The sequence below is a fragment of the Lacerta agilis genome, chromosome 8 (genome assembly GCF_009819535.1).
Source record: "Lacerta agilis isolate rLacAgi1 chromosome 8, rLacAgi1.pri, whole genome shotgun sequence".
In the NCBI taxonomy this organism is placed as follows: Eukaryota; Metazoa; Chordata; class Lepidosauria; order Squamata; family Lacertidae; genus Lacerta; species Lacerta agilis.
In genome coordinates, this window is record NC_046319.1 from 9,736,378 (window position 1) to 9,749,212 (window position 12,835).

Genomic DNA, 12,835 nt, shown 5'->3' on the forward strand with positions numbered 1-12,835 from the left:
AAAGTTTCTCTCCCCCCCCCCTCCCTTCATGCTTCAGCTGGCAAGTTTAAAAAAAGCAGCATCGCAGCACCACACATTACCATTAATGGCCATGAAAATCAGACTGCTGGGGTTTCATTTCTAAAACCCAAGGTGTCTCTGATTAAACCCGGCGAGAGGAAATGCCTCAGGGTGCCTTTGCGGGTCTTCTTGTGCCTAGAGGCAAAGGCAAGGCACTCTTATTAGATTCAGAGGCAATCTTTTCCTGGACAGTTCACATCTTCAGAAGCCGGTGTCCAGGACTGAGCCCTAAGAGGTGCTTCGAGAAAGATTTTCCTTTCGCTATAGGAACACAGAAGCATGCCCTGTACTGAGACAGGGTCCATTTAACCTAATACTGTCTACACAGGCTGGCAGCAGCTCCTCAGGCAGGGGACATTTGCAAAACTTCCTGGAAATGCTGTGGAGGTCATAGAATCATAGAATTGTAGAGTTGGAAGGGACCACGAGGCTCATCAAGTCCAACCCCCGGGAATCTTTCACCCAAAATGGGACTTGAACCCACAACCCTGAGATTAAGAGTCTCATGCTCAGATCTGAATTAAAGACCTGATTTGAATAGAAACATAGGAACCTGCCTTATCCCAAGCCAGACCCTTGGACCAACTGCTTCAGTGTTGTCCACACTGGCTGGCAGCATCTTTGTACAATTTCCATCGTTTGGCAGCTGTGTCCCTGGAGATGCTGGGGGGGTTGGACCTGGGACTTTCAGCACTCCAGACAGCTGCCCTTACCACCTCCTGTTCTCCCCACCTTGCCACCTTAATGTCCCTCTGCGCTGGGAAAAGAGATATGAACCGGGTGCCATGCAGGTCCAAGGCTGAACAGTGCCCTTGGGGGCTCCTGCAATAGCTAGGAACCAGCCCACTTGAAGACGGGGAGGGTGGTATTTAAAGGCTCCTCCGCCGCTCATTCCCGCTCTCCCAGAAAGTCGGTCGGTCGGTCGTGCCACAATGTGGAGGTTCCTCGTCCCATTCCTGTTGGCAGCTGAGGGTAAAGTCTACTCCCCACATGCAACCTAGTAGCCCACCTCCTCAATTCGCCTGAGACCACCACCATGCCTGTAGTCATTTTCCATACTGGGCCTCCCCCCCCCCAGCCCCTTATTTTGCTTGGTGGACTGTGGTCTTGAGAGCAATAGGGTTTAACGTAGCAGAATAACGCAGATTCCCCCGTTTGCTTTGAGAGCAGAAATGTGGGGAAATGTGTCTGCTTTGGCCCTAATTACAGGGGCTTGGTAAAGGTAAAAGGACCCCTGACCATTAGGTCCAGTCGCAGACGACTCTGGGGTTGCGGCGTTCATCTCGCTTTATAGGCTGAGGGAGCCGGCATACAGCTTCCAGGTCATGTGGCCAGCATGATTAAGCCGCTTCTGGCAAACTAGAGTATCGCACGGAAGCGTCGTTTACCTTCCCATCGGAGCGGTACCTATTTATCTACTTGCACTTCGCGCTTTCGAACTGATAGGTTGGCAGGAGCGGGGACCGAGCAACGGGAGCTCACCCCTTCGCGGGGATTCGAACCGCCAACCTTCTGATCGGCAAGCCCTAGGCTCTGTGGTTTAACCCACAGCGCCATCCGCAAAGCCAGCGTCGGGGTATTTGAGGCCCAATCCGGAGCCACCCTGCTTCAGACCCTCCTAGTGTCCCTGTTTTCCAGGGACAGTCCCGGATTTACAGAAGCCGTCCCGGTTTCTGACATGATCCCGGAATGTCCCACTTTTCCTGTCCCTATTTTCATCAGAGAAATGTCGGAGGATATGGAGTTATCTGACACACACACACCCCGAGCCATCTGATGGTAGCCCTATATAGGGAAGGTGGGTTCCCCCCTTTAATGTTTTATGTTTCATCATGTTTTTATATATGTTGGCTGGGGCAACCCAGTCAGATGGGCGGGGTAAAAATAGGAAAATTATTATAGAATAGGATGTCCCTGTTTTCATCGGAGAAATGTTGGGTTGCATTCCCTGCCTTGCAGGCAATCTCAGGGAAAGTGAAATCTGCAGGAGGAATTGGGTAATATCAATTCCATCAATGACCCCCCAATACAAACTGCCTTCCTCTCTCTCATCAGTCTTTGGCTGCGGACAACCTTCTTACGTCCCCACGGGGAGAGTGGTGAATGGCGAGGATGCTGTGCCGTACAGCTGGCCCTGGCAAGTAAGTACCTCCATGGGGGGAGCGTTGCCTAGTGGTGTCATCTCACCTTAGTGTGCTGGCCCCAACGGTTTGTCCGTGAAGCGAGGTCCAAGTCCAGTCCTGGGTCTAGGGGTCCAAAGGAGGTCAGTCCGGCGGGGAGCGAGGCAGGGAGCAGGTCAAGGTCCAAGGCAGGTTCAGGCACAAGGTTGCAGGTTGAGCATACGCTTGCAACTAAGTTGCTCACGCCACTTGGGCTGGGTCTGGCTGGCTTTTATCTGGCCCTATGCTTAGGGCGGCCCCGATCCTCCGGAGACTCGCCTCTCCTCCGGGCCTGGAGGCGAGCACTCCTCCTGTAGGCACTTAGTTCTCTTCGCCTCTCTGTCCTGAGCCTCTGCAGCTCAGGAGAGGCTGGTGGGTTACTGGACCCAGGGGCCGCCTCAGCTTCCTCTGAAGAGGCTGGGAGTGGAGCACCTGCAGGCAATGGGTCCTCCCTCCCATCAGGAGCCAGAGCAGACTCTGCTGATGCCTGCACCTGGGGATCCAGCACAGGTGGGGATCCTTCAGGCTCAAGCCCTGGCCCCGGCTCAGCTGGTTCTGGAGGCGGGGAATCCTGTGCAGGCTGGGATCCCTCAGGTTCAGCATCAGAGTCTGACTCCCAGGCCATCACACCAGTGTTCTAGAGCTGGGAAAGGGGAAGGCTGACTGAAGCAATCGGGGCAGGGGGCACTGGGGAAACTCCCCTACGAGGAACAACGAACAGGTCAGGAGACTTTCCTTTTTAGCTGTGGTCACATCCCCATAAAGTTCAAAGTTTCTTCCCATTGTTATCCGCACAACCGTCTTGTGAGGTAGACCAGGCTGAGAGAGAAAGGGATTGGCCCAAGGTCACCCCATGGCTGAATGGTGATTTGAATCTGGGGCTGTGAAGTCCTTGTCCAACCTTCTTAACTACTATCACACACACCGACAGTCTGGCATCGTCCAGAGGAGGTGTGGGAAGCCTTTGGCCAACCAGATATGGCTGAACTACAACTCCCATCATCCCTGTTGGAGGCAGACTCAGTTCACCCTCCGAATGGACTCAGCGCGTGCCCCCCGGCACATGCTTTCACCCAAGCACAACACTTTCCCTGTTCCGGGCACTGGTAACCCACGCTACGCCACTGACTGCGGCTGCTGGGGGATGCAGTTTGGTGACAACTGGACAGCTGCCCCTGTTCTTGAGGAACGGAGCAGGAAAGCGTTGGGAAAGTCCTTTCAGGTGGGGAGCAAAGCAGAAGATTTGCCAGCCTGGCAGGATCTCAGCTCCTCCATCATCTACGCTCTCTTCTACAGGTCTCCCTGCAATATGAAAGCGGAGGGCAATTTCACCACACCTGCGGGGGGACCCTCATCGATGCCAACTGGGTGATGACTGCCGGACACTGCATCTCGTAAGTGCGGTCTCTCTCAAGGCGTGCCGGAGCTAAGCACTGAGCACACCCATGAAACGGGGGTAGGAACCCGGGGGCCATGTGAGCAATCTTCGAAGGGCCACATGGACTGGTAGGAGGGCCTAGCGGGCAGAGCAATGGATTTGACTTGGCACCTTGATACCACACGGTAAATCACCCGAGAGTCCCACGGCAGCGGGGGGCAGCGTCAGAGAGGAAAGCGGGCGAAGGAGCAGATATATTTCTTAAAACCTTAGAACTGTAGAGTGAGAAGGGACCCTGAGGATCATCTAGTCCAACCCCCTGCAATGTAGGAATGTGCAGCTGTCCCAGACCTGTGCACTTGGTGTTATCAGTGCCATGCTCTAACCAACTGAACGATGCTGAAGCATTTACAGTGGTATCTTGGTTCCCAAACGCCGAAAACCCAGAAGTAAGTGTTCCGGTTTTTGAACGTTTTTCAGAAGCCAAACGTCCAATGCTGCGGTTGGCTATTGTTTCCAGGGTGCCTGCGCCAATCAGAAGCTGCGCCTTGGTTTTCAAACATTTTGGAAGTCAAACAGACTTTCGGAACGGATTAAGTTTGCCGCTTTTGTTTTTTAATTTTAATTATCTACAATGCTGTCTTATTTATTTTATAGTACGGTAGATTGATTATTATTATTATGGGACGTGGGAGGCGCTGTGGCCTAAACCACAGAGCCTAGGGCTTGCCGATCAGAAGGTCGACGGTTCGAATCCCCACGACAGGGTGAGCTCCTGTTGCTCAATCCCAGCTCCTGCCAACCTAGCAGTTTGAAAGCATGTCAAAGTGCAAGTAGATAAATAGGTACCGCTCCGGCAGGAAGGTAAACGGCGTTTCCGTGTGCTGCTCTGGTTCACCTGAAGTCATGCTGGCCACATGACCCAGAAAAACTGTTTGCAAACAAACGCCGGCTACCTCGGCCAGTAAAGCGAGATGAGCACCGCAACCCCAGAGTCATCCGTGACTGGACTTAATGGTCAGGGGTCCCTTTACCTTTTTTCATTGATTATTGCTTTCATTTTGTGGATCAGAGGTCTTGTTAGATAGTAAAAATCATGTTAAATGACTGTTTTGGGGGGTTGTTTTTAAAAGTCCAGAATGGATTAATCCGTTTTGCATTACTTTCTATGGGAACGCGCGCCTCGGTTTGGGAACGCTTTGGTTTTGGAATGGACTCCCGGAACAGATTAAGTTTGAGAGCCAAGGTCCCACTGATTGTATAAAATGCCTCACAATGGCTTACAAAGAAGATAAAACGATAACATTTTACAAAAATGAGCAGAAATAATTCAAAAACACCAGAAAGGTTTATTAAAAACAGACTTAAAATCAGATTGAAACTTGCACTGACTTTCCAAAAGGGCTGGTCTAAACCAGAGTGTTTTTGGCAGACGCTGAATAGAGTATGGCAAAGGCGCTGGCTTGATCTTCAATAGGCAGGGAGTTCCTACATTGAGCTACATTCCAGCCACACAAAAGCCAGAGGGTTTTTAATGCACCTCTCTCTTCTCAGAGCATCCCGCCAATACAAGGTGGTTCTGGGTGAGTACGACCGGAGCAAAGAGGAAGGCTCAGAGCAGCACATCTTGGTCAACTCGGGGGACATCTATGTGCACCCTGGCTGGAACGACAACTGCGTGGCTTGTGGGTAAGCAGGAGGAGAAGGGCCTTTATCTTTTTAGGAAGGTTGGCGGTTCGAATCCCTGCGGTGGGGTGAGCTCCCGTTGCTCGGTCCCAGTTCCTGCCAACCTAGCAGTTTGAAAGTACATCAAAGTGCAAGTAGATAAATAGGTACCGCTCCAGCGGGAAGGTAAATGGCGTTTCCGTGTGCTGCTCTGGTTCGCCAGAAGCGGCTTAGTCATGCTGGCCACATGACCCAGAAGCTGTACGCCGGCTCCCTCGGCCAGTAAAGCGAGATGAGCGCCACAACCCCAGAGTCATCCGCAACTGGACCTAATGGTCAGGGGTCCCTTTACCTTTACCTAAAATTGCTAAAATGTACAAAACAAGTTCAAATTTGTGTTGGAAATGCAAAGAGAAGGAAGGTACTTTTTATTGTTTTCTTTAATTCATTACATATCATTTCCCAGAAAGCCTTTAGCCGAGTACATGTCCACCACATATGGTAAAAAACAGTACCCTCCTTCCCTTTGCATTTCCAACACAAAACCTCCTTCTCCTCTTTCAGGGATGACATCGCCTTGCTGAAGCTTTCCCACAGTGCAGAGCTCAACGACAAAGTACAGTTGGGGTGCATCCCTCCCCCGGGAGACCTGCTCCCCAATGGATCCCCCTGCTACATCAGCGGCTGGGGGCGCCTCTACAGTACGTGACCTTGTTTATTTGTTTGTTGCATTTCTCTCCCACTTTTTTGGTCCTCTGAGGAATTCCAACTCCCTGTTTTATTCCCATAACAACCCTGAAAGGTGGGTTAGGCTGAGAGGCAGAAAACTGGCTTCCAAGGACATCCAGTGAGCTTCATGTGGCCAGGTTGGGGGGGGGGGATTTGAACCCGGGTCTCTCCCAAGTCCTAGTCTGACATGCTAACAACTATGCCACCACTGGCTTTCTTGGTCCCAAGAACAGTGGGCGGGGAGGGGCAGAGTCAGCATTAGTCCCTTGGGTTTGATTTTTTCCTCTTCCCTCCCTGTCCCTTTTTCCTTGTGTGTCGTGCTATTCTTCTTCTGATTTTGGATTGCAAGCCTGTGGGCGCCTTGTTTTAATTGATCGTATGCAGTCCACTCTGGGAGCCTTTTCGTTTGAAGAGTGGGGCACAAATGCTTTAAATAAATAAACTGTGGCTCTTCAGGATTTCAGCCTTTCCCAGTTCCGTCTGGGAACTGAACCTGGGATCTTCTGCGTGCACAGGTCTGAACTTTAGCCTCCTGCTAAATTCAAAGCAAGATTCTAGTCCTCGTTGTTTTGTTGATGGGCTCAACAGGAGCAAAGCAAGGTGCCTTCTACTGAGCCAGACCATTGGTCCACCTACCCTAGTACTGTCTGCACTGGCAGGCAGCAAAGGTTCTCAAGGCTTTGAGGCCAAGGAGTCGCTTCTGAGTTCTTCCGGGAGATGCTAGCGGGGACAGAACCTGGGAGCTTTCGCATGCAAAGCTTTACCACCGCATCCCGCTAAAAATAAAAGAAGCTTCTAGTCCTCCTGGCATTGAGAGGGCCACTTGGGATAGGAGCAAAATCAGCTATCTTATATTGTTCCATCAGTATTCCCCACACTGACTGGCAGCAGCTTCTCCTGGAATTCAGCCAGTGAAGACTTCCCCCCCAGCCCTACCCGGAGATGCTAGCGGGGGTTTGAGCCTGGGACTTCTAGATGCCAAGCAGGTGCTCTAAGACCTGAGTTACAAAACCCTTCTTTTTTCCTGAAATATTTTTCTTTGATTTTACAAATACAAAATTCATAACAAAATCATCACCCATCCATATGCAGAGATTCTCTGAATCTCCAGACTTCCCCTCACCCCCTCCATGGGTCCTTGTGTTAACGTTTACAGCTGCAATTTCAGTTCACAATCCACTTTTTTTTTTAATCCATCTGAATTATCTATAGTCTTTTTTTACCTGACAAGCGATATTAAAATCCTGTTAATGTTTTCATCTGCTTACAGTAGTCTCCTAAATACATTGTAAATCCCCCCCCCCCCAATTCTTTTTCAAAGTTCTTGTCCTCTTGGTTCGTGGGCTTTCCAGTGAATTTTGCCATTTCGGCATAGTCCATCGACTTGGCTTGTCATTCTTCCTTGGTCGGGATTATTTCCCAAAACCCCTTCCCTTCTCTTACAGCTGGCGGGCCTCTCCCCTCCATCCTTCAGCAAGCCCTGCTCCCATCGGTGGACTACGCCCACTGCAGCCAGCCGGACTGGTGGAGCTCCACCGTGAAGGAGACGATGGTCTGCGCCGGGGGAGACATCCGTTCTGGCTGCAACGTCAGTAAACCGCAAAGAAGGGGGCTGGCTCCGGATAAGGGAATTGCGGTGCTGTTGCCCCAGAGGATGCTGAGCGATGGGGCCCCATCTCCAGCTATCCTGGGGGCAAGACGGTGGAAGGCAGAAAGGGCCAGACGTAGAACCGTAGCATTGCAGAGTTGGAAGGGACCCTCAAAGGTCCTCTAGTCCAACCCCCTGCCATGCTGGAATCCTGCCCACGGCCGTCTCAAGGGTGGCTCGAACCACCAACCTTCTGGTTAGCAGCCATTCAGCCACTAGCGTTTCCAAGGAGGGAGAATATTTCCATAGGAGGATGCCTTTTTCAGATTGCTTAAGGAAACATTATAGTATATTATAGTATATTATATAGTACAGGCATGTCCAACCGGTTGATTGCGATTGCGGGGTGTCCCTGGTTGATACTGGTCGATCACGTGATCCTGATCGATCAAATGGGTAGATCACTGCCAGTTTTTTTTATAGTGGGAGTAGATCGCAGTCTCTTGGGAGCTGGACATGCCTGATATTATTATGCCTATTATTTCAGGGTGACTCCGGAGGCCCCCTCAACTGCCGGGCTGCTGACGGGAGGTGGTACGTCCATGGGGTGACCAGCTTCGTCTCTGCTTGGGGGTGCAACACCTTGAAGAAGCCCACCGTCTTCACCCGCGTCTCTGCTTTCAACAACTGGATTGAAGAGGTAGGTCCTGCATCCCGGGGCTCTGGCATGGCATTATCCTTTTACTAATAATTATAATTAATTGCTTCGACTGGACATGGAGGGGAGAACTTGGAGGCCTGCCTGGGCTTTGGCAGGACGTTGGGTGACTCCCTGTTTGAAATCAAAGGTGGAATTTTACAGCTGCATCAGAAGAGTTGAGAAAAAAGAGAGAGACCTCTCCAGATTAACTCCGAGTCAACAAAGGAGATCAGGAATAATTAATATGGACATCATATTTGATAAAGGAATGAAGGAACAATCGATGGAAATTAAAACCTCACACAGGAAGAAGAAACGAGAACTTCATTTGCAAATTTACAAATTACTATATGTGTTGATAGGGACGCGGGTGGCGCTGTGGTCTAAACCACAGAGCCTAGGGCTTGCCGATCAGAAGGTCAGCGGTTCGAATCCCCACGATGGGGTGAGCTCCCGTTGCTTGGTCCCTGCTCCTGCCAACCTAGCAGTTCGAAAGCACGACAAAGTGCAAGTAGATGAATAGGTACCGCTCCGGCGGGAAGGTAAACGGCGTTTCTGTGCGCTGCTCTGGTTTGCCAGAAACAGCTTAGTCATGCTGGCCACATGACCCGGAAGCTGTCTGCGGACAAACGCTGGCTCCCTCGGCCTATAGAGCAAGATGAGCGCCGCAACCCCAGAGTCGTCCGCAACTGGACCTAACAGTCCAGGGGTCCCTTTACCCTTTATATGTGTACGTGTTGATGCTAATTGAAGTTAATCATTGTAGCTGTGGTACAATATTTATCAAGAATGGGTTGTATTTGGTTTCAGCAATAATCTGGAGGCAGAATTAAAGGGAATCTTTTTTTTTCCCTTGCAGACCATTTCCAGCCATTAACGTCATGCAGCAGCAGCAGCGACTGCAGCAGAATCCCTTCCTTGCTGGACTCTTCGGAATAAAAATTTTAAAAATGCACTCACCTGCCTACTGTCTCTTTCTTTCTCTGGCCTTCGTTGCTTCTCTGGGCCAGCCCTACGGTTAGGCAAGGCAAGCTACTTCAGGCAGCAGATTATGGAGGAGGCAGGGGCAACGCACTGGAGCGCAGAGCTTTCCCGCCATCTCCTGAGCTAGTCTCAAGCCACCCTGTGGTGCTTTGGAGGGTGCAGTCACCAACACTGAAGGACAATTCAGCTTCCAGCCCAGTCACCTTCAGCCATAGCTGTCAACTTTCCCTCTTTTTTTTGCGGGAAATTCCCTTATTCCAGTGCCGCTTCCCAATGCAAAAAAAAAAGGAAGGTTGACAGCTCTGCCTTCAGCAGAGGCGGGTTTAGGGGCGCACAACTGCTTCCCCGACACTGGGTGCCGCAACAATGACTTAGAAAGGAACACGAGAGGCGGGGGGAGGCAATGTTTGGTGTGTTACATACAGGACGTGGCTGGAATTTGAAAGCCCAAAGTCCACCCATGCCTTCTGCACAAGGAGTGGGGAATGTGGTGGTGGTGGGGGGGAGTTAGGCACATCTTGTCCTTCCCTTCAGCTGGCAAAATGTCTGACAGTCACTGAGGCAGAGGGTGGTCCGTCAGGACAAGTGAGGGCACACATAACTTCCCCCGAAGAGTCGCAGGAACTGCGTCTACCCCTGCACCGAGCTACAATGCCCAGCACCCTTAACAAACTATAATTCCCAATATTTGAGGCGGTGGGTGTGCTTTAAATGGGACGCGGGTGATGCTGTGGTCTAAACCACTGAGCCTCTTGGGCTTGCTGATCAGAAGGCTGGCAGTTCGAATCCCTGTGATGGGGTGAGCTCCCGTTGCTCGGTCCCTGCTCCTGCCAACCTAGCATTTCGAAAGCTGCGGCAGAAAGGTAAACCGCGTTTCCGTGCACTCCGGTTTCTGCCACAGTGTTCCGTTGCGCCAGAAGCGGTTCAGTCCTGCTAGCCACCTTTACCTTTACCTTTACTCCCCTCACAAAACTCCCCCAAGTGGTTTAACAGCCAAATCCCTCTTCCCAGGAAACTGGGAGAGCAGTAGGGGTCTCCAAACAACTCTCGGCACACTTAACAAACTATAGCTTCCAGGATTCTTTTGCGGAGAGGCGTGACAGCTTAAAGTGGTTTGATACTGCTTTAAATGTGTGGTGCTGATGGGCCCATAGTAGCAATTTCAGTTAGAGCCGTGGCCATATACAACATTGAGGATTGTGCTTCATGCATCAGGCGGACATGAAAGCTGATGCCACAACAAAACTGGTTGTCCTTTAAGGTGCCACAAGACACTTTGGTTGTCCTGCTGCAACAGGCTGCTTTGCTGGAAATCATTCCACTTCTGAAAACCTTTGCGTGCTTCCAGATGGGTGCTCCTCCTGTTTGCAAGTTTTTCACAGTTGACCACATGACATTATTGTCATCGAAAGGCTGGCTGTGTTTTCCCCAGGCTTGCCATTCTTGGGAGAAATCCATTTGTTTAAAATACCCACTTGGCAACCTGCAATTTATCGTTCTTTCCTGCCTTTCATCCAAGGGACTGAAGGCGATTCCCACCTCCCTATTCAGTTTTCCCAATGACCCTGCAAAGTGGTTAAGGCTGAGGGATGGTGAGTGGCCCACAGTCGCCCAGTGAGCTTCATGACTGATTTGAACCCCAGTCTCCCAGCTCCTAGTTCAGCACTCTCACGTCTGACCAACAAACCACACTGGCTCCACCTGTCTGTGATATCTGAATATCAAATTATTATTATTTTTGCAATATTAAGTTCCCAACATCATGCCTTCTTTATCTTGATACCAAGACTCAGTAATCCCCTCTCTTGCTAACAGCATGACAACTGCCTGAGTCCAGCCTGCTGTACTCAGTTACAATAATATTTTAAAATTATATTCTTGCTGAGTCGCCTTCGGTTAATGAAAAGAGAGTAGAGTGTCAGGCTGCGTATATAAAGTTATACGCAATAAGTTGCTTCAAGGCATAATGGTTAAACGTTTAACACCAGTTGCGGGGTTACTGGCTGTAAAACACTTATGCAATATTGCAAGTTGAAGTTATCCACTTCAGGCTCCTTTCTGATCCTGAATTCCACAAATGCCTCTGTCATAGCACCCCTTCCTAGAAACCATCCTTGGAATTTATAGTGTAAGGGCAGCATAGCCATTCCTATGAATAATGTTTTTGGCCGCATCTTGGCAAACACCCCCCAAAAAAGTTTCTAATATTTTGGTGGAGAAATGCAGGCAGGCTCTGTTTGGAAGCTCTTTCCCTTGTCACTTGGAAGGAGGAAACCAGGAAGTGAGAGAGTGGGCAGCTCACTCTGAATGTAAGAAAGCAAACAATAAGCAGGAGAGTTACAGGTAGGTAGCCGTGTTGGTCTGCCATAGTCAAAACAAAATAAAAAATAAAAAAATTCCTTCCAGTAGCACCTTAGAGACCAACTAAGTTTGTTCTTGGTATGATCTTTCATGTGCATGCACACTTCTTCAGATACACTGAAACAGAAGTCACCAGACCCTTATATATAGTGAGAGGGTGAGGAGGGGTATTACTCAGAAGGGTGGAGGGAATGGGTGATTGGCTGGTAGGTGTGCAAAACCTGTTGACAACTGCAATTGGTCTTACAGGAAAAGGCAGTCGTTAACAGTCCTCAACAGGTTTTCCACACAGGGTTAAGAAAGTTGCTCCAAAGGCTCTGTGGTGGCTCTGGCTCCGAACAGTAACACCTATAAACCCATGGATGGCTCTGTTGGTAGAGCATGAGGCTCTTGATCTCAGGGATGTGGGTTCGAGTCCTGCGTTGGGCAAAAAGATTCCTGCGTTGCAGGGGGATGGACTAGATGAACCCTGGGAGTCCCTTCCAGCTCTACAATTCTGTGATTCCACAGCCTCCAAATTTATTGCTGTGACATAGTAGATATTTCCTCCTGTCCTCGATTTACCCACCCACCCCCATCTCTCTCTCACCAGGGGAGAGGCTGAAACATGACCCAAATTTCCGCGGCCCCGTCAGATATAGGAAAAAACTCTTTGCGCATGGACAGGAGAGTTGGCTGCAGTCTAGACTACTTGTGCGGTGTCTTTGAAAGCGGCTGGCAGGCAAGGCGGCCTAAGAGGAGAATGGGCTGGCTTAGGTTCCAACTGCAGCCAACCTGTAGCCCTTCAGATGTTGCCAGGTGACAGCTACCTGACTAGGAATGTGGGATTTATTATTACCGTATTTTCTGGCGTATAAGATGACTGGGCGTATAAGACGACCCCCAACTTTTCCAGTTAAAATATAGAGTTTGAGATATACTCGACCGCAGATTCTCCACCCGGCGTATAAGACGACCCCCGACTTTTGAGAAGATTTTTCTGGATTAAAAAGTAGTCTTATACGCCAGAATATACAGTATAATTATTCCATATTATTATTATTCCATTTGTAGCTAGGTCTATCCAACTGACCCTTTCTGAGACAATACTGGAACTGGAACGCAGCTATTTTTCACAGTTCTCACTTACCCGAATGTTATGATGCTGTTCTCCAATCAATGCTTATAAACACATACACACATAAATTAGGGGAAAGTGTGAATAAAACTGA

At 49.9% G+C, this 12,835-nt stretch overlaps 1 protein-coding gene across 1 annotated transcript; it reads left to right on the plus strand.

Annotated features, from left to right (window-relative positions):
* Window positions 1-975: 975 nt before the first annotated feature.
* Window positions 976-9,182, plus strand: CELA3B (chymotrypsin like elastase 3B). The gene is made up of 8 exons (XM_033158830.1): window positions 976-1,032; window positions 2,116-2,201; window positions 3,516-3,613; window positions 5,152-5,286; window positions 5,827-5,963; window positions 7,437-7,579; window positions 8,127-8,279; window positions 9,139-9,182. The coding sequence occupies exons 1-8, from the start codon at window positions 993-995 to the stop codon at window positions 9,154-9,156; spliced, it is 810 nt and encodes a 269-aa protein (XP_033014721.1). The 5' UTR covers window positions 976-992; the 3' UTR covers window positions 9,157-9,182.
* Window positions 9,183-12,835: the final 3,653 nt, after the last annotated feature.

Bases quoted from the DNA above. Each gene is read 5' to 3' on its own strand.
- CELA3B (XM_033158830.1), top strand. From the start codon at position 993: ATGTGGAGGTTCCTCGTCCCATTCCTGTTGGCAGCTGAGG. The intron at 3,614-5,151 runs GTAAGTGCGGTC...CTCTCTTCTCAG, and splicing joins ACTGCCGGACACTGCATCTC to AGCATCCCGCCAATACAAGG. The intron at 5,287-5,826 runs GTAAGCAGGAGG...CTCCTCTTTCAG, and splicing joins GACAACTGCGTGGCTTGTGG to GGATGACATCGCCTTGCTGA.